Source organism: Lissotriton vulgaris, chromosome 1_2 (assembly GCF_964263255.1).
Source record: "Lissotriton vulgaris chromosome 1_2, aLisVul1.2, whole genome shotgun sequence".
NCBI classification, from domain to species: domain Eukaryota; kingdom Metazoa; phylum Chordata; class Amphibia; order Caudata; family Salamandridae; genus Lissotriton; species Lissotriton vulgaris.
In genome coordinates this window covers 281,860,837-281,881,965 of record NC_141686.1, presented here as the reverse complement: position 1 = coordinate 281,881,965, position 21,129 = coordinate 281,860,837, and the positions used below count along the sequence as shown (strand labels likewise).

The window sequence follows — 21,129 nt, the reverse complement described above, 5'->3', positions numbered from 1 at the left end:
AGTTCTTCAGAACTTTTTAGTGTGAAATTGTTTTGCCGTCACCCCCCCCCCCCCCCCCCCCGTCCCCCCCACACACACACACACACCCCACGCCCACCAGTAAGATATTGCTTGGGTATCTTTTCTAAGGTAAGGAATCTGCTGCTAGAAGTCTCTATCAGATGAACAAGCTAGTTACCTTTGGTAACACCCTACCTGGTATAGACTCTGACTAGCTGTAGATTTCTTACCGATCCACCCATCCTCCCTACTCTGCAAACAAATTTCTAGGGGCAGGGCCCTAGTTTTCCACATCAGTGGTCAATGTGCTTCGTGGCTCAGTGCTCCTTGCGTAGAAAGACGTTAAAAGAAACTGACATCAGTGTGCTGGGGTGGCATCTATGGGAGCTAAATGATGCCACCTACCTTTTCGCAGTGCTAATGCATACAAAAAATTTGCATATCCAGTCAGACGTCTGGAAATAATTCTAAGGTAAGGATTCTGCGGCTATCAGTATTATCTTAAATGTGTGAGTGATTTATCCATTCATCACTAACAACCTGTGATATCAAACCGCACTCTACAGCTCTCTGCAGGCACAAATTCTACCCAAGGCCTTTGACTTTGAGTAGGCTACGAAATGTTCAGATTGTTGGGAAATGTGACATTTTATTATTTGTCAGGTGATTCTGCTGAATATGGCTTTGGTCCTCAGTGACTGCCACGCAGTTGGTTGCTTCGTGTGAGGCCCACTGTTATCATCTTAGATGTGATGCTCCCAAATGTTTGCAAGTGCGATCACTGCTCACATGATGCTGCTAGTCGTGTACATATAGCCCTCTTCGATCCTTGCTGCTCTAGCCCTTGCTGATCTCCAAGTGTGCTTCTTGAAGGCGTGATTCCTCCGTGGTACCATACTCACTCTCCCTTTCTTGTTTCCTTTCAGCACTATACGCCGCAGGGAGGCTCCTCTACGGACTTGGATCTGTTCTTGTACAACAAGCCTGGAGGACAGGGAACTGGTGGCAAAGGTACCTGGGTCTGTAGATTTATAGATGGGGAAGTGGGAGGCAAGGAGAAGGAGGAAAAACTATAACTGGAGGGGGTTTGGGCGCTCCCCAAAGAGAGAGATGGGGTTGCTGGAAGAAAATGGAAATGAGGTTCTACTACAGTCAGATCTTAGAGAGTCGGAGTTTCTGCAGACAGGAAATACAAATTAATTAACAGGTCTGATGGGGGGGCACATACTGATGAATTAACAGGTCTGAAGGGGGGCCAGATACTGAGGAGGCAGGGATTCGAAACGAAAAAGGAGGGTCAGGGGAAGTTGGTGCAATGACAGGCATCGGAGACAGGAAAGGGGTAAGAAAATGTATGCGGAAGACCCGTTTTTATCTTTTGTAGATGCCTCCACATCAAGAGGCGTTTGAGCAGTAATCATTCAGTTTGCTTTCCTGTAGTGCTCCTCACATATTTTGTCACTGGGCCTTTCTATGGCACAGCAACAACTTACACTGTTTTATTGTTGCGTTTGCAAGTAGATTCAACTCTTTAGTTAGCTCTGGTCTGTGTGTGTAAGGGGCATATCCTGTGTATTTTTCCTATCTATTTAGGTGCGGAATTGTAATGAGTTTATTTTTTTTTTTTAAGTGTATGTTGTGAGCATTGACCAGGAGTGCATCTGTAATAATACTAATCTGTAAAGTCACCTATACACTGACAGAGCTTCACACCTCAGCACAGTGGAACCAAACTGGAAGCACAGACCAGAGTAAATCAGAAACACCAAAATGTAGTTGGGAGCCTTTCTAAGTTCAAGATTAAAGACATGAAAATATTTCTACATTTTGCCCTGTGTTTCCAAAACTGTTTCTTCTGGATCTGCGAGCATTGCTTTCGTAGTGCATGCTTGTCTCAAGATCTTTATGATGACTTGTTCAGATGGGCATTTTAGGAGATTACATCTAATGAGATGCTGATTCCTAAGGCATATGAAGGTCAAATAAACCCCCCTGAAAAAAGCATTCCAAATTGCTGAATTACAAATGCATGAACAGAAGAATCAGCAACACTTCCATTTCCAGACATCATATACCATGGTTAGAAACTCATCCATATTTTAAGAATAAACTCATTTTGGAGGCCGCGCTTTTGTATAGGAACATTTCAGAGACAGACACAGGACTCTTAGGACAGCAGTGTTGTTTAGAGCAGGGCAGGGTTTTCTCTCAAATTAAATATTTCAAGGTCTGACGATGTACATTTATCATATGAGAGCGAAAGTAGAAAATGGAGGTATTGAAGGGCAAAGTGTGCTTGACAAATCCAGTTAAACACCAAACCGTAACCCATGAGCTTTGCTAACATAGCATGAATGTGACCATTGAGTTAAGATGGATGATCTATTTGCAGCATTAGACTGATACTTTGCTCCCAGTACATGATGTCTTCTAGCACAATCAACTCCATCAGGGAGCTACAACAGTTCAAGGGATGGCATTTGATAAAGATTCTGCAGTTATGGAAAAAGCTGGCTCAGTGTTGCCAGCATGTGTCTGTGCAACTTGGTCAAATGTCTCCTGTACAACATAGTAAGGCAAGTGCACCATTTCACACTGGGCCATACTCTTTATCAAGAACTGCCACCTTCACCAAGAAAGAAACCCAGAGGGCACTCATGCCCATCCCACTGGTGCCAGGACTGTATTCACACCTCTCTCCAGAGGCTTCCTGGTTGCCTGTGGCTTCCACGTGGTGACTTAGTCAGGTTTGAATACTTCAGCAAAGCTTGAGGCACCCTGCGATGGATATTTTGTCTCAGCTGTGTTGCGTGGTTCCTTGGTCTAAAAGAAGTCTGTTTAGGGCTCGTTCTTAAGGTGAGGAATCTGCAGGAAAAGGAATCCATTGGAATCAAAACTTGTTTCCTTGTTTTTTTACTTCTGTAAAAAATACTATCTTAATACTAGTAATACAATCTCTGCAATAACAGCCCAGCCCCAGTTATACCCATGCTGGATAGTACAAGAGAAAAGGTAACTGATCTTTGGTGATGATAGGTTTGAGGCATGTGTGGCTGTAGATATGCATGTTTTGCATACTCCTGCCATCACACAGGGTAAATAGCATTCTCCTTTTGGTGGATGCATAATCTTCCTCTAGCTTTGATACAGTACTGGCTGCTCTCCTGAGAAGTTAGTGCCATTAGTAATAAGATCTCAAGGTATGCAACCATGGTATTTTCCTCTCGGTAATCCTCAATGGGGTGTGGAAAAAGTTCAGGAACAGATCTCAGTTTTCCAGTTAATTTTTCTGTGCACCAGTCTTGTCATGTTTGAAAGTAGACATGCCCCCACATAGCGCTACCTGGTGGTGCTAGAGAGTTGTTGTGATAGAAAAGCTTTTTTGGACCAGCCTGAAGGATAATTCATAAGGTGAGGAGTCTGCAGGAAAATGATGGACCCACAAGAAATATCAGTACCAAAGTGTGGTACATTTTTTGTTTGTGTTATCCAACATGTACAAAAATCACAAGGTGGTATGCTTTGCAAAAGTTAAAAAAAAAAGACCTGACACAGCCACGACTTGGGAATTAAGGAAAGATCAGTTTTCACCTTAAACCCCACTATAGGATAGTGGATTATTATTTGTAGAGGACAGGTGTCAAAGGACGAGGCCATCACTTGCTAAATGTTAAACAAATGGTATAAAATAACCCTGTGCTCAATCCCTGGTAATGTGACACAAAGCAGTTTGGCTTAAATCCAAACTTTCCTGTTACTCAAACAACCACAGGAGTAGGTATACTTTTTAAGTCCCCCCAGTACCTCAGGGGGAGGGCAGCTTCTAGAGACTCTCAGGGTGGCAGGCAGAGGCCCACAGCAAAGTCCAGTCTAGGTCCTGTTGCAACAGGTTAGCAGGGTACTTCCATAAAAAGGACGTGTGTAGCTTGGTGTGTCCCTGTAGCCACACAGTATACCTGCCTAGTCACCCTTGGAGTCTACTTCATTGCCCTGGGTAGAAGAGGGAGCAGGCCCAGTCCTTCAGTATTCCTCTCTGGTTGCAGACGGCTGATCTTCCACAGGTCCATAAAGTGAGGGTTTAGCTATGTAGGGTTCACCAACCTAGAGGTGGGGTTGACTCTTGGGCACTACCCAACCTACCCTATTTTTCTGTAGTTCTCTTTATACTACTTTGAACAATCCCACTGTGCCCCTCACCCTTAGAATTCAAGATCTGAAAAACGTTCTCCCCTTGTGCAGAGCCTGTGTGCCCAGAGTAATGAGCAGTGCCCTCCTTTGTGGCCATTCAAAACGGGTTCTTTCCACCAATCTTAGTGGAGCTTTCCTGCCACTGAGTTTGGTACTGGCGTGACCATGGGGGAAACACTGGGGATTTCCAAGTGGCATTTAACATTTGCTTCTGACAGAGCAGGGCACATTGAAGTTAAATAAGTTCCTGGGTCCATCTCAAGTGGTCCCCACTCCCTGCCCATTGTCTCTGCTCTGGGAGCAGTTCGCAGAATGCTGTCACACCTAATTCCTGGCAAGGACAAGCTGGGCAGTTGCTGTGGAGCTCCAGCGGTCACAGGCAGGTTAAAGGAAATTTCTAAAAGGTGCTCTTCTCATATATTTACATAAAATCTGATCAACTTTACCATTTTATTGGATTTGTATTCAATATAAAAATAAATCTTTTAATGGAGTCTGTAGCTGATACACGTCAAACTTTGTACCAGGTACAGCCTGACCAGAGACAATGTTGTTTTAGGCCATAGTCAATGAGGGGGGCATGCAATTTTTAAAGTGTCACACATGTTGCACTCTTAAATATAATGCACCTACTGGGCAGCAAGATGTGATTAGGAGTGACCTAATTAATATTTAAAATAAGGTTTCCCTACCTCTCAAAGGGTTATTTTGACGTATCTGTGCAGCACAGATAAAGCAGCTGCCGCCAGTCCACACAGGGTAGGCATGAAGCCATGTTTTCACTGCCACTCTACTTGATGTCACAATAGGTGCAGCCGTCCACGAGTGACATTTAACTTTCCATGCCACGTGTGTATTTCTGTGTCACATACTGTTGCTTTGCAGGAAAGTGCCAATCAGTTTTTAGGCCATTTTGACATGTTTTGGGGTCAGAGCACACAGTCTTGATAGCGGTGTTCCCATGTTAGAGCTGCGTCCCACAATAAACTAAACACTGGGGGTGACCCCCCAAAAAGGGGTCACTTTTCAAAACTCCGGTATTGCATTACCGTTATTGATTCATGGCAACCACCCAGGCCTGCCTGGCAGATGGTCAAGTGGCAGAATATCACCCTGACATCCACCCCACAATCACGACCCCGTCTTGTCTGACCTCCGCTGAGTCTCCGGCAGACCATCCTGTCCCAGACGCTGATCATACGCTGCTGGTCCTCAGCATATATTCCATTCCGCACTACTGGCTGAAGTCCATCTCTTGAACATTCAGGACCTCCAGATAGTCTCTCCGCTAATTAGCCGCAAGTTCTTCAGAAGTCTGATTACAATTCGAATGAGCAAACTAGACCAGAAGTTGCCTGACTGAGGGATCAACATAGTTTTGTTTTAGAAATAGTGTTGCAACTGGTGAGTTAAGGGGCTGTGGTACAACACTGTATTTAAATCTAATGAGAAGTTTAAAAAAATAGAGGGACTATGGTCTCTTCAGTAATAATTGAAGGTTGGCGATACAGCGCAGCCACAATACAGGTCTGAATTTTGGATCTTAGATTTAATAGATTCTGATAATTGCCAGTGTCATTTACTCTCACCTTCAGCAATGCGTATTCTTAACGAGCCTCGAGTCTGCATTGTAAATGTTTAATGCAGCTTTAGATTTATCAGGGCCTGGCAACTTATAAAGGGCTACCAACTTCTCTTCCACTGCCGGGGTAAAACAGACAGGTTTGCCCCCTCGTTTTGTCAATCTTTTTCACCATTTTACCCTCTCCATTGGACGTGAGTTACAGTCTCGGAAATTGTGGCCAGACTTGTAATCTGGCGTGTAATAGTTTCGACATGGGAGATTCTGCGACCAGCCTAGCAGCTTCCCCTACCCCTTCGTCATCAACAGCTGAACTAACTCAGGGGAATGTTACCCACTTGCATAGCAGTGGCCTCTGTGTAGAACCATGAAACAGAAGGCTCTCTGCTTTCAGATGACCTAGAAGCATAATAATCTTCAAAGAGTAGATAGATAAATAGATAGATTCTTTATTGAACAATTAATTAAAATCATTACAATAGAGCAGCAAGTTCCTCTGCAAGTGCAGTATAAGTTTGAGTGCTAACAGGCAGGTTCTACAAAGTCATGCTTAAAAAGACAGTTAAAAACAACAATTTAAAAGACCTATGATCCTAATACTTAACATGCTAACTTTGCAGCAGGTGTAAATTCCAATGCTAAAGCCGAGGTAAAATGCAATATGTTTAAAGTGTGATATTTTAACTCCATATTAGATTAAAAAGGCTGCCATGAAGATCATATTACCTGACCTCCAAAGGCCAACGATGCTCTGTTTGCTTCTAGTGAGGGGTCCGCATCTAAAGCCTAAGCAAAGGTTCAAGGTTTTTAGCAGCATAGTGAGTTAAATAAGTTAAAAGGCCATTGAGCATAATAGGTTCAAAGACCTACAGTGGAGACATTATCTGGCCTCCTGGGGCCAACAAGGGCTCTGTATGCCTCTTTTGTTCCTTTTTTTTGACTGCCTCCAGATCATAAGGACTGTGAGGGCCATAAAATACTCCGTTCACCCATACACCCAGTATCTAAAGTGCGAGCTTTGTCTGAAATACAAAGACAGAGCTTAATGCCCATTTAAGGTACAAATTTTTTCGGTCATGGAAAGTGCAAAGTTTTGAACAGCATATTAAATTGAAAGGGCATGCACCAGTGCCTACCCACACAGTTCAAAGGATAAACAGCCACGTCCCCAATGCCCCCCCTGTGCAACAGGAAATGAAGTCACTCTGCTGTGGGTAAAGCCTTCCCTCTTTCCGCCCAGGGTCACCCAGGTGGTTAGGATACTGTGAGCCCCTCCTCAATTCTCATCTCCCCCACTGCTTGATGTGGGGTCTGTCATCACTGGGGTATTGGAGGTTTGTCTGGAGCAGGTCGTATATTTACTAGTTCCTATGCTGAAGTTAGTGATTCAATACAAGGGCTCTGTTCAGTTCATAGATAGGATATGGAGACTTTTGACTCTGAGATTTTGCTGGTCAGCTTGGTTTAAAATATCGAATTCATTGCTTTTGATCTCATTCTGCTCTTTCCATTCAGGAATTGCTTGCATAGCCCTGTCGTTTGTGGATGAGCAGGGTTCCCCCATTTTGCTGGCATGCAGTGAGAGGCCAGATCCAACTGTGCTTGAGGCGCACTCTGCATTTCCGCTTCGAGATGTGGAGTTTGAGAACCTGACAACTGTGAAGAAAGTGGACACATTCCCAGGCCATCTCCATTCAGGTGTGAATTTAGCAATGAAGTGTCTGTGTTAAGCCATTCCCACTGAGCTCCCCTGAACACCCACACCTAACCTTCACTCCATAAGTCTTTAGTTATCCTGCTTTGACTGACTCTCCTTCCAATTTCTGTTACTTTTTGCCAGTCCTCTTCATTTACCCTTGTCTGCCTCTGTATCTCAGACACCTGCTGTACCCTCAGCCTTTTCCTTCCTTTGCCTTTGTCTTCTTTTTTGTGTGTTCTTTGTCTTCTTTTATCTGCCCTTGCTCTCCGTTTTGGTGCATAAGCTTCCTCCTTATCTCCTTTCGACTTCCACAGCATATGTATTGAATTTGTTTTCATTTCTCCCTTCTTTCCTTCCTTCCTTGCAGTCATCTAAAGCTCTCTTTAACTCTATTTCATCTTAATCAGTGCCTGTAGTAAACTTGATCCACAATGTCACCCTTCCTATTACACCTCCTCCCCCCCTAACCATTACCCTACGTTTTTGTATTCCTTCACTACCTACTTACATCTTTCCCTTTACCATACTTCATGCCACACATTACACCTTGTACCCCCTGCATTACTTCTCTTCTGTACAGTCTCACCCCAATAGCCTTTCCACACATTTCTGTACTCTTCTTCCCCTTCTCTCTTTCTCTCTCTCTCTCTCCCATGTATCCTCATCCGTTTCTCACTTTGCCACTTTCTAATACCACCTTCTCCTCACAGCTGCATGTATCCTGGTACGTTTTAATATCTGGGAGAAAGGAAATGTGAGTCCTCTGCAGCTGTCGGATAAGCTGAGCAGTGCACTTCGCCACGCCCTCTGTGATACTATCATGGAGTTCCGCCTGCTGCCTGCACCTCTGTGCTTGGAGTCGGGCTGCCCTGTGCAGGTTGCAGAGCCAGAAGATGTGGGGAATGGTAAGTGAAGATCGTTACCAGTACTGTGCCTCTTCGAGAGTAGCTAACTGTGTCTAAGAGGATATTGCGGGGTAAGGGTGTGAGGTTTCTAAAGAAATAAAGATGAAAGAGTAGGTTGTGAGACTTGTAACATCATTGGGCGGTATCGCTTAGACTTACTCAGATGTAAAAATGCAGAGTTCCCTGTGACTTCTCTCCTCATCTTGCGGAGATTCCCCTGACTTTCAATGACTCATGATCTGGTCTCTCCTCTTATAATAAACTATGTTTAGGTCAAGGCATCAACACAATATTATGAGATTTTAGAGTAGTCGGTAAATATCAGTTTGTGCACACATCAAGTAAACTGCACAAGCGTCCGCTCAAAATCTCTATTCGCAGGGCGTTTTAGGATTATAAGTGGCACTGTTTTTTCAGCACTTTAAATAATGATAGCTTTTGATATACATCAATTTGCATGCTACCTGGTGTATGTGGTGGCACTGTTCATTTGTGTGGTTTCCATTTTACTCCGCAGAGAAGACTGAAGGTTCTAGCAGACGACTCTAGGAGTTGGCATTGAATAAAATAAAAAATTACTCAGTGTCATTGCATTTTCAAAAGTTGTCAACCCGTAGCTTCACTACGGGTGGGTGATTGGTCGGTTGCCTACTTTAGGCATAGCCACTGCCTCTGTAACAAATCTGGCGCTGTCTTTGGATTTTAGTCCTCATAGTGCAAGAAATCAAAGTTCAATTTTGGATTTAATATCTTCTGCCGCAATTGCATAGACAGGATGTTATCAGCAGGGCTCTAGTCCTATATTAAGCGGATGAAGGTAGCTTCTTCAAGGTCACACTTAGGTACTTCTGCTCTCGTCATGCAGCAGTGATATAAGATTGGTTAATGACTGTAATTTATATTGTCCTCTCTTAGTTACAGGGCTTTTGATGATGTGCATACGTTAGACTATTAGTTATTGGTCAGGCCAAGCCTGTTGGCCATCCACCATTAAGCTGCAGTTCCTGTGTTTATGCTGTTTAGTCAACTACGCATATGTGCGACCAATTGTCTACATTTAGTTAAATGATTTAAAGATCCATGTACATTTGATTATTGGCTATTCCTCTATTGAATATCTGCTTCTGTTCGATCGCCCTGCTTGAAGTAATAATTTTGACAGCAGAATAATTGGTGTATAACTTCAGACTAGGATTGTGCTACCTTTCAGTCATAGTTGTTGCAAACAGTTTCCCTGCCATCACTGAGTAAATGCCAACTTACATTTGTTTAGCCCTTTACGGAATATTTCAGTGTTAAACTGTACAGAATCTTTCCTAGATGTACTTGCTTAAGTTGTTCCCCATCGTCAGGCTGGGAGTGTTTTTAACAAAGCAGTAAAAAGTGTTAACATGACCATAGATAAAACAAGAATGTTTTATTTAGTATCCCATTTGCCTCATTGCAAACCGCCCAAAGGGGCGTCACTTCCTAATAGCTAGTCACCATACCATGTACTATTGTTTTGCAACCGCATTTGCGGCCACAAAACACTTGTACTTTACCACCTACTTCCAGTAGGTGGTAAACCACTCGCAAACCGTAAGGGGTCCCGTTCCCCTCTGTGTATGTTTGCGTAAATATTTTTTAAGAGCAGACAGTGGTCCCAGGGACCACTACCTGCCTTTAAAAAAATGAAACTGAAAGTTTCATTTTTGTTTTTTAAATGCATCCCGTTTTTCTTCAAGGAAAAAGGGCTGCATAAAAAAAAAATACCTGCTTTATTTAAAAAGCAGTCCCAGACATGGTGGTCTGCTGACCCCAGCAGGCCACCGTCCCTGCGAATGCTAACCATTCACAATTAGGCCGCAAATTGTGCTTGCCTCATGAATATTGATGAGACATGCAATTTGTGACCCCATTGGGAATCGCAAACAATGTCTGAGACACTGTTGTACATTGCATTTTGAGACTCGCAAATTGCAAGTCGGAAAGCGACACAATTTGACAGTCGCAAAATGCAATCGTCGTACATCTGGCCCTCAATGTCTAACAAAGTTGGTGAGTGTGAAAGAGATTTCAGTTTTGATTAATTTAAGGGTATCTTTTCAGACTTCTGAAGGGCCAATTCAGTGTTCATGAGATTGTGCTTTTCCTCTATTCTATATCAAGGTAATAAAATGTGTAGTTTATAATTTGCAGATATTATATTAGTTTTTTCAAGTGATTTTTGCTTCCATCATGGAAATTTCTTTTCTGGAACTTCAAAGCAATGTAGATCCATATTTGTGTCTGTAAATGTTTTTTATTCCAATAAATTCTGATGAAATATCAAAAAAGGCTGATGCGGCTTTGCACCTTTTAATCATAAGTTTTTAAAAATCATTCAAGGGGGATTGAGAAAATGTCCAGTAAGTTGATTTTTTTAGGCCCCGCTCCTTATTGCCAGCACATTGATGGAAAGCAGTACTGAGACAGACTAGCGACTCTGAGAAATACCATCTCTTACTTTTATTGCCTATTGAGTTGTTACTCTGTTCACTGCCTTCAACCACCTTTTAGGAGATTAGTGATGTAAACACTTCACATCTCCATAGATGGAATGCTTGTCAATTTTGAGTCCGTTGGAAGTGAGAGCCCACTGCCTCTTTAGCAGTCCTGGTCCTTCACCTTTTAACTCTGGATTTTGTTTCTTCAGGTCGCCTGAGGAGAACCATGTCGGACACAAAGGGCTTGTCCCTCACAGTTGGAGGTGCTGGGAAGTTGTGCCCACGACCACTACAGTTCTCATCCACAGCAATGTCCGGTGCTGGGAACCCTGATGTCATCACACCCCCCAGCAGGATGGGCCGGCGCAGCTTTTGGGACATGCTGGTAACGCCACTATATTTGTTTTAGGATCTGTAAGGTATGATGGGAGCGTTCCATAGACACATATATAGTGATGTGAGGCGCAATGAAGAAGAATGTTAACCACCTGAGGCACGGTAGGCGGTGAATGGATTATGGTAATGTGTACATGGTGAAGGGAGCCTTCTAGGGCATAGTAAAGATTGGTGCTAGTTGTGAGTACAGTAAATCGTGATGGGAGTGTCGCATTGCACTGTATATCTGAAAGAGACACGTTAGTGATAGATTCCTTACCTTAGAATATCCCCAGGCGTCAGACTGGATCCGGAAAGTTTTGCGTAGCAGTACCCTTGCGCGTCGGTAGGCGTCGTCTGCGGCTCCGCGTCCGTCGTCGGCGTCGTGGGCGCCGTGATGACGTCGTCGGAGTACTTAGACGCCGCCTCCGCGTGCTGACGTCACTTTTTCTTTTTTCTGCGCCAGCCAGCGCAGATCTGGAAAGAGCAGTTCCCTAGTCATTTTTTGACTAACTTTTTGGATCTTTTTGATCTATTTCGAAGTCTTCACGACTCCGACGGTGCCATTAGGGATGCCCGGCTTCAAGCACTGCGACGGTTGCGAACGCCTCATGTCGATTACGGATCCGCACCGCCTGTGCCTCACGTGTTTAGGCGTCGACCATGACGACGAGGCCTGCTCCGACTGTCGGGCCCTCTCGAGGAAGGCCAGGCGGGAGCGGTCCCGCAGGCGACTCGAGATCCGCCAGTCGGCCCCGCGCCGTGTGAGGTCTCGGTCCCGGTCCCACGGGAGGTCGAGGGACAGGTCGCGGGGGCGGAGCCGTCACAGCTCCGGGAGTCGGCGCCACTCCTCCGGGTCCAAGTCGTCAGGTAAGAAGCATAAGAAGTCGAAGAGACATCATCGCTCTTCCGACTCCCCCCGACGCTCGCGCGATGCGGCCAGGGGTTCGGGTGACACCGCCCACGAGGCTCCTCAGGAGTCGTGGGTGCCGCGTCCGGCTCCATACCCCCCGGTCCCTGGGCTGAACGTGACGCCGGAGGAGATAGAGCGCTTCCTCATGGCCATGAGGTCCCTGTCTTCTCCGACGGGTTCCGCGGCGCCTTCGGGCCCAGTGAACCCGTCTGGGGGCCCTAGTGGGTCGGGGGATGCGACCCCGACGCCGTCGGGTGCTTCGGCCCCGACGCCGCCGGCGTCTTCGACGCCGGCACCGCAGGGCTCCACGATCCCGACGCCGCCGCTGCCCTCGGACTCGGCGCCGCAGGGTTCAACGGTTCCAGCGTCGTCGGTGCCTTCGGGCCCGACGCCGCAGGGTGCCGTTCGGCCCTCGTCGGGCGCTGGAACGTCCCCGGTGGACCTTACGACCCCCCCGGGGTCGGTCCGTGTGGTGTCCACTCCGGCGTCGGCCCCGGCCGACGCCGTCCCCGATGCCTCCTCTCTATGGGTTCCGGCTTCGGGACGGCGCCTGTCGGTGCCGATCTCGACGCCGTTCGGGGATTTCCATCCCTATGAACCATCCTCATTCGCTTACGACCCTGAGTCTCAGGAGATGGGGGAAGAGGAGGATTGGGAGGGGTCTGAGGACCCTCTGACAAGGGAATGTCAGTCTACAATGGACTGGTCAGGAGACCTTGGGGAGGCCAGTGGCCTGGACACCTCTCCAGACACTGGATTTGTCTCTCCTCCTTCCGTGGCTTCGGAGGAGGGCGCGACATATAGTGTGGTGTTGATGAGGGCTGCTAAGGCATTGGGCCTTGAGCTCCCCGTCGCGGCCGTGAGGACTAACCTCCTCACTGAGGTCCTTAAGTCATGCTCCATGGAGCCTCTGCTGCCGTTTAATGAGGCCTTGTCGGACGTTCTGTTGGGCACTTGGTCCAGGCCCGCTACAGGTTCGCCTGTAGATAGGAACGTGGCCAGACGCCACCGCCCGGCTCTGGGCGACCCATGTTTCCTGTCCACCCACCCCACCCCCGAGAGTCTGGTTATCCAGGCCTCTAACTCCCAGACCGCCTTCCCGTCGGCTCCCCCTGACCGGGAATCCAAGAGGTACGAGGCCTTTGGCAAAAAGGTATTCTCGTCCCTTAGCTTAGGACTGCGGTCTTCCAACACCGCATGCCTCTTGGGCCGTTACACCCATTCTATATGGGAAACGGTGGCGGAAGTGCTGCCAGAGTGTCAGTTGGAGGTACGGGCCAAACTCGGCCAAGCCCTAGTGGAGGGCCGGGACGCAGCGAAGTACTCGATCAGGTGCGAACTGGATACAACTGACTCGCTGGGCAGAGCGATGGCTACGACGGTGGCGATTCGACGCCGCGCCTGGCTCAGATCCGCCAACTTCTTGGCTGATGTCCAGAATAACCTCATGGACATGCCGAACGATGGCCGTCGCCTCTTTGGCGACAAGGCAGACCACGCGCTTGAGCGCTTTAAGGACTCCAGGGCTACGGCCAAGTCCTTGGGCCTCTCGGCCCGCGCCAGCAAGTGGGTGCCTTTCGCTCCTTTCGTGGCCAAGGAAGGGGCGTCCCCACGCGTGCCGCCAGCCACTCGCCGCAAACTGTCGTTCTTCGGACAGGTGGGTGCTGCAGATCGTCCGAAGGGGCTACTCCCTCCCCTTCGAGACGACCCCTCAAGCCATGCCACCGCAACACCACCGCGTATCGGGGGATCATTTGCGGCTCCTGCAGGAGGAAGTTTCGGCCCTCTTGGCCAAGGGGGCCATCGAGCGCGTTCCTGGGCCAGAAGTAGGTCGTGGTTGCTACTCCCACTACTTCCTGGTACCCAAGAAGGGCAAAGGGGGCCTACGCCCTATCTTGGATCTGAGGAACGTAAACGGCTTCCTCCGGAAGGAGAAGTTCAAAATGCTGACACTGGCTCAGGTCTTGGCTGCCCTAGACCCAGGAGACTGGATGGTAGCGTTGGACTTGCAGGATGCGTATTTCCACATCCCCGTCCTGCCGGCCCACCGGCGTTACCTGCGGTTCACGGTAGGCCTCGAGCACTTTCAGTTTACCGTGCTCCCCTTCGGCCTTACCTGCGCCCCACGGGTGTTCACGCAGGTGATGGCGGTGGTCGCAGCTCACCTGCGCAGGTTAGGGGTTTCAGTCTTCCCCCTACCTAGACGACTGGTTGTTGAAGGCCGGCTCGCCCCAGGCAGTCGTCAACCACCTCCAGACTACGGCGGATCTCCTGCACAGGCTGGGATTTTCCATCAATGTGCCGAAGTCACACCTGTGCCCCTCTCAGAAGCTCCTTTTCATCGGAGCGGTTCTCGACTCGGCGCAGTTTCGGGTTTACCCGCCCGAACAGCGAGTCCGGGATATTCAGGCCCTGATTCCGATCTTCAGGCCGTTATCCCGGGTTTCGGTCAGGCTGACGCTGCAGCTTCTGGGGCTGATGGCCTCCTGCATCCTTCTGGTGCTTCACGCACGGTGGCGGATGCGGGCTCTGCAGTGGGACCTGAAGTTTCAGTGGGCCCAGCACCGGGGCAACCTTTCCGACCATGTCCTGATCTCGGAGGGCACTGCGAGACAGCTGCAGTGGTGGCTCACGGACCGCGATTGGGTCAACGGCAGATCCCTCTCCCTTCCCCAACCGGAGAAACGTAGTTGTGACGGACGCGTCCCTCCAGGGCTGGGGAGGCCACTTGGGAGAGGCGGAGATCAGAGGGCTCTGGTCTCCGGCGGAGTCCCGGCTCCATATCAATCTGTTGGAGCTGCGGGCGATTCGTCTGGCACTGAAAGCATTCCTCCCGTCTGTCCGAGGGAGTGCAGTGCAGGTGTTCACGGACAACACCACCGCCATGTGGTACTGCAACAAACAGGGCGGGGTGGGGTCGTGGACCCTATGCCAGGAGGCTCTGCGCCTCTGGCAATGGCTGGAACATCAGGGCGTGACTCTGGTGGTTCAACACCTGGCAGGTTCTCTGAACGCCAGGGCGGACGAACTCAGCTGTCGGTGCATGATGGATCACGAATGGCGTCTGAACTCGGACGTGGCGCAAGGCCTCTTTCTGCGTTGGGGAGAGCCTTGGTTAGATCTATTCGCCACCGAAGAGAACGCGCAATGTCATCAGTTCTGCGCATTGGAATTTCCAAGGCGGCACTCGCTCGGAGACGCTTTTCGTCGCGAGTGGAGCTGCGGTCTGTTGTACGCCTTTCCGCCTATACCTCTTCTGCCCAGAGTGCTGAAGAAGATCAAGCGCGACCGGGCACAAGTCATCCTTGTGGCTCCGGACTGGGCACGAAGGTACTGGTATCCCGAGCTATTCAGTATGTTAGTTGATCCCCCGGTTCGTCTGCCTCTTCAGGAGGACCTTCTGTCGCAGCAGCAGGGGACGGTCCTCCACCCGAACCTGTCCAGTCTCCACCTCCATGCATGGAGATTGAGCGGCGACAGTTGAGGCCATTTGACTTGCCTCCTGAAGTTTGCAACATCATTCTGGCAGCCAGGCGTCCCTCCACAAAAACGGTATACGCCTGCAGGTGGAACAAATTTGTGGCATGGTGCACAGCAAAGGCTGTGGATCCCCTCAATGCCCCTCTCTCTGAGATCCTTCTCTTCCTTCTTTCTCTTGCCCGGCAGGGCTCTGCTCTGGGCACTATCAAGGGCTATCTTTCTGCTCTTTCAGCCTTTTTGAGGCTGCCTGACCAACCTTCTTTGTTCAAGTCCCCTATAGTGAACAGATTTCTGAAAGGCATCACTCATTCCTTTCCTCCGGTTCCTTTCGTGATGCCTCAGTGGGACTTGAACCTGGTTCTAACATTCCTGATGTGCGCTCCCTTTGAGCCACTTCATAACTGTCCGCTTCGCCTTCTTTCTTTGAAGACTGCCTTCCTGGTAGCCATCACCTCTACCAGGAGAGTGAGTGAGCTCCAGGCCCTCTCTTGTAAGCCTCCTTTCCTTTCAGTCCATCCGGACAAGGTTGTTTTGAGGACTAGGCCCTCCTTCTTGCCAAAGGTGGTCACGGCCTTCCACATTGGGCAGTCCATCACATTGCCCACCTTCTTTCCGCCTCCGCACCCCTCGAGAGAGGAGGAGAGGCTCCACCGTCTGGACCCAAAACGTGCGCTCTCGTTCTATCTGGATCGCACACGCCAGTTCCGGGTGGATGATCAACTCTTTGTTGGGTACGCGGGTGCTAAGAAAGGGAAAGCGGTGCACAAGAGGACCATTTCTCGATGGATTATCATGTGCATCCAGGCGTGTTACTCCTTGGCTAAGAAGGAACCACCTGTTGGGCTGCGGGCTCATTCCACTCGAGCCACGGCCACTACAACTGCCTTGGTCCGAGGTGTGCCCTTGCAGGACATTTGCCAGGCAGCTACGTGGGCCTCGTTGCACACGTTTGCTAGGCACTACTGCCTGGATAGTCAAGTCCGGAGAGACGGCTACTTTGGCCGCTCCGTTCTCCAGGACTTTCTGGTGTAAATATTGGTCCGCAGACCCACCACCACGGGGATGGTATTGCTGGGGTATCTATTCTAAGGTAAGGAATCTATCACTAACGTGTCTCTTTCAGATGCACAAGTTACTACTTGTGTAACGATATATCTGTAAGAGACATTAGTTAGTGATAGATTCCTTACCGACTCACCCATCCTCCCCGTTCTGCGGACCGATATCTAGGGTTAAGGTCATCCCCTTTCAGGGCCCTAGCCGCAGATGACGCCTACCGACGCGCAAGGGTACTGCTACGCATAAGTTTCCGGATCCAGTCTGACGCCTGGGGATATTCTAAGGTAAGGAATCTATCACTAACTAATGTCTCTTACAGATATATCGTTACACAAGTAGTAACTTGTGCGCTATGACAAGAGTCTCCGTTGGCATAATCTGGAGGATTGGACAGGGGTAAGAGAAGGCTTGATGGGAATCTTGCAGTGCACAATATCTGGTAATGGGGTCTCCCAGGGCACAGTAAGGACAGATGCTCTTGGGGTACAGTACGGAATAGTAATGGCAGCATCCATGGGTACAGTTTGTGGTGAACGCCCTTCAAAGAAAGTATGGATTGATGGGCTTGGTAAATGGTGATGGAGCCTTCACAGGAACTGTGTTAGAAGTCTGATTTTTCTTTTGTATATAGTTTTTATTGAATTTTACAGTAGCATTCAGAATACTTTAAGTCCAGTTTCGATGTTATATGCTTTTTAGTTATCAAACCGTTCCTCAGCAGCCCATCGCTCTTACAAGTGTGCGCACATGTTGAGTAGACAGTGCCATCATCAGAGTTATCCGTTTCCCTTTCCATGTATCTCCATAACAGTACCTTTCAAAAGTAAGCCTTTTAGTTAGGCAGATGGTAGTCACTCTACTATTAGCTACAGCTTTAAAATGTCATTATGCATTATAATTCAGGTATCTGCTCACAAGCTATCATATCATGCATCGCAAACTCCCCACTTATCTTAAACCCTCACTGTGGTTGCGTATCCGGGGTCCCTTAGGGCTGCCAGCATGACCGCCTATGCCCGCAGGTCATCGTCCACTTTCTCTTCCCTCCTAGTGTGCTTAATGTGCAATTCCTCGGCCACCACCCTTTCTGAAATGACTTTAAGCCAATATCTGTAGAATGGACTTTCCCACACCAGCCAGCTCATAGCAATGCATCGCTTAGCCAGCAACAGCCCTAGAAGCAGAAGCCTTCTGTTTGACAGAGACAGGAGTATACCAAACAGGAGTTGTACTTTCCAGCCAGTGGCTCCATTCAACTTGCCTGGGGATAGAAGTCTGATGAAATACACCAAGTCTTCTCAGTCTCAGTGAGGGGTGATGCAGGTATCCCAGGACAGGGTAAAGTGTGATGGGAACCCCCAGGTCCCAATAAGAGAGCATTGTATAGACCCCTGCAGTGATGAACGCAGATATGAATGTATTTTCAAAACCAGGGTGATGATGCAACTGATTGTTGATGATCAATGTGGGTTTATGCTGGGAACGGGCCACAAGAACCCTCAGAGACTTTCTCATGTTCTGTACAAGACCCAAAGTGAAGAGATGGAAGGTGCTCTTGTAGTGTAGGACATTAAGGAAACCTTTGACACCCTAAATCGGGAATATTTTTGGGCAGTACTGAGAAAAATGAGGTTCAGACCACAGTTTTTGAGATGGGTGAAGCAGCTGTATGCCAGGCCTGTGGCCCAGGTCTGCACAGGTGGCCTTGTATTGGAGAAATGGGATATGCAAAGAGGTACAAGTCAGGGAAGCCCCCAGTGGAGAAGTGTGGCTCAATGGTTGGAGCAGGCAGACCTCGATGCAGAGCTCTGGCCAGGGACCAGGGTTCGATTCCTGCCCCGGCGGGTCTCGGGCTCATTAATTCCACTGACCGGATATTCTCTCCTCGGTGCCTATTGTGATCATGGGTCCCACGCTGCAACTCTGGGCAATAGCTTGCTTAGTCTCCACAACGGCCCCCACAACGCGAGGTATGCCTGGTCTGCACCATGGGGGTGCCCAGGAGTGGACACTTCACAGGGAAAGCCAGGAAGGGTTCCCTTGCGGTATTCGTACAAGCGCCGGGAAACCCACTGCGGGTATCTGTGCGCTATACAAGTACAAAAACATTTACATTTACAAGCCCCCTGTATCCAGTCCTCTTTGCCTTGGCAATATATTTTCTGGGGCACAGTGCAGGAGTGGGTATATAGGATTGGAAATAATACACCTATTGTTTCAGTGTATGCTGATGAGATCCTGGTCCATATGTGGCATCCACCATTTTCTGCTGCAGGCGCGGAATTCATTTTGCGCTGCATCAGAATCCCTAGTTTAATCAAAACCAAACGGCGCTGGTTCCCCAGCCGGTTTGGTGGAGAGGGAGCTAATTCATCTTCCTGAACTGGAGTTACCCTGGGGGGGACTAATGTTCCTCTACGTGTAGTATTAGCAGGATTGTCTGGGGAATCCATAAAGTTCTGGAATACCCTACCGCTGTTGGTTACGGGCAGGATAGCCCTTAGTAAAATGGTGCTCCTGAACAGCATCCTGATTTCTCTGGCATGGGCTGGCAAAAGAAGCAGAGTCAAAATAGAGAACCTGAAAATAGCTAGAGAACAAGGAGGGTTTCAACTCCCAAACACATGCAGCTGTATTATATTGCTAGATTCATCCAGTATGCAGCACAATGGTGCTCCGAGGGAGCAAACTTGGAGAACAAACTAGTGGAGGGGAGTGTGCTTTGCCGTATCTCATGAGCAGCTCCCATGTAGGAGAGGATTGCTCATTTGTGGTGCTGTGTGTCGCGAAGCTTGCAGTAAACAGGGCCTGAGGTGACCTTCTTTTGCCAATTCGCTGAACGTTTGATGACTATGACCCTTCCGTCAGATGCATTGGGTGATGGACGTAAGACAATGGATAGAGGGGGTTGCCAGACAATTGCAGACTTTTGTATGGATGGCACATTTCTTAGTAGTGAAGATGTGAGACTGGCAGCCGGGGCAGGAGCTGCTCATCCATGTTTACAAAACTCCCTCGAATAGTGCATGAGATTTGGACAGACTTACTTGCAGAGCCACACATTGGAGTCGATACTTGATGCAGTGTCCGGCAGCGCCATGTAAAAATGTAAAAATGTAAATTGATACTTGTATAGTGCACTATTCACCCGCAAGGGTCTCAAGGCGCTTGTACGAATACCGCTGTGGAACCCATCCTGGCTTTCCCTGTGAGGCGTCCACTCCTGGGCACCCCCAAGGTGGAGGCTAGGCATCCCTCGCGTTGTGGGGGCCGTTGTGGAGATTAAGCAAGCTATTTCCCAGAGTTGCAGAGTGGGGCTCCATGATTGGAATAGGCACCGAGGCAAGAATTATCAGGTCCGTGGAATTTTGAGCCCAAGACCCGCCGAGGCGGGGAACTGAACCCTGGTCCCGGGCTAGACATCTGCATCAGGGTCTGCCGCTCTAATCATTGAGCCACACCTCTGTCTGTTGCCTTGAAAAGGGACAAAAGACGTAAGGCGCATAGCCTGAGGGATGCTGACCTCCCGGGCCCACTCACAGATAACAAACGGATCAGGGATGTGCACTGGTGCGAGATGCGGCCAGTAATGCTAGCTTTAGACTGGCTCATTTTCACCATCTTCCCTGCGCTTCTCTCACACCTCAGAGACCGCTCATGGTCCTCCCCTCTAGGTCTTAGGTGTGTGCGAGGAAGGCCACGTTTCTTGATTTGACCTGGGCATGTAACAGCTTGCAGGAATCAAAGAGGTGTGGCACAGCGGCCGGAGCTGCTGACTCTGTAGCGCCGGGCTCACGGTTCGATCCCCACGCGGCAGCTCAGCTCAGCACCATGTGACTCTGGGCAATACCTCACTTAATTTCCACAATGCCCCACAGCGCCTTGAGACCTTAAGGGGAGATATGTTTGTGTTTTACAAATATGTATTACCAGGTATGCTGGACGACATTGGTACAACTGCACATGTGGTGGTGTTACTAGCTAGAGGTGGATAGCCATACACTTGCTTCACTGGACCCGCCCGGCCTCCACTCAGGGAGTGGCGATATGGTTGAAAGGGCCGTGGCAGAGAAGGCAGGGCCGGCTCTAGGCATGTGCAAGCTGTGCACCTGCACAGGGCCACCAAACCCCAGGGGCCACCACGCCAATATATAGCCTTAATATATTAATCCTCTGAGGATGGATACATATTTGCGTGGTGGCCCCTGGCAGGGATGTGGCGGCCTCCGGCTCTTTCCACTTCTAAACTCCCTGACCCCCCTCCCCTCTTTACTGGCCTGCGCGCTCCGCCCCGCCCGGACCCCCTCTTCCGGGCCCCCTACCTACGCTCCCTGCCCAGGGCCACCATGAGCCTAGAGCCGGCCCTGGAGAAGGGATGAAATCAACAGGGAAGAGTGGATTCATATGCAGAGTGGGATCTGGGGCTTTGGAAGGAGAGGTTTGCCTGCATGTGAGGTACT

General features: G+C 49.0%; 1 protein-coding gene across 7 annotated transcripts in view; it reads left to right on the top strand.

Annotated features, from left to right (window-relative positions):
- Positions 1-21,129, top strand: part of SZT2 (SZT2 subunit of KICSTOR complex) — a 1,033,029-nt gene that overhangs the window by 702,488 nt on the left and 309,412 nt on the right. For all 7 annotated transcript variants that reach the window (XM_086953216.1, XM_086953214.1, XM_086953218.1 and 4 more), the window contains 4 exons: positions 927-1,011; positions 7,286-7,468; positions 8,180-8,374; positions 11,052-11,227. In XM_086953216.1, coding sequence (XP_086809342.1) covers positions 927-1,011; positions 7,286-7,468; positions 8,180-8,374; positions 11,052-11,227 — 639 coding nt within the window. The remainder of the gene's footprint in view (positions 1-926; positions 1,012-7,285; positions 7,469-8,179; positions 8,375-11,051; positions 11,228-21,129) is intronic.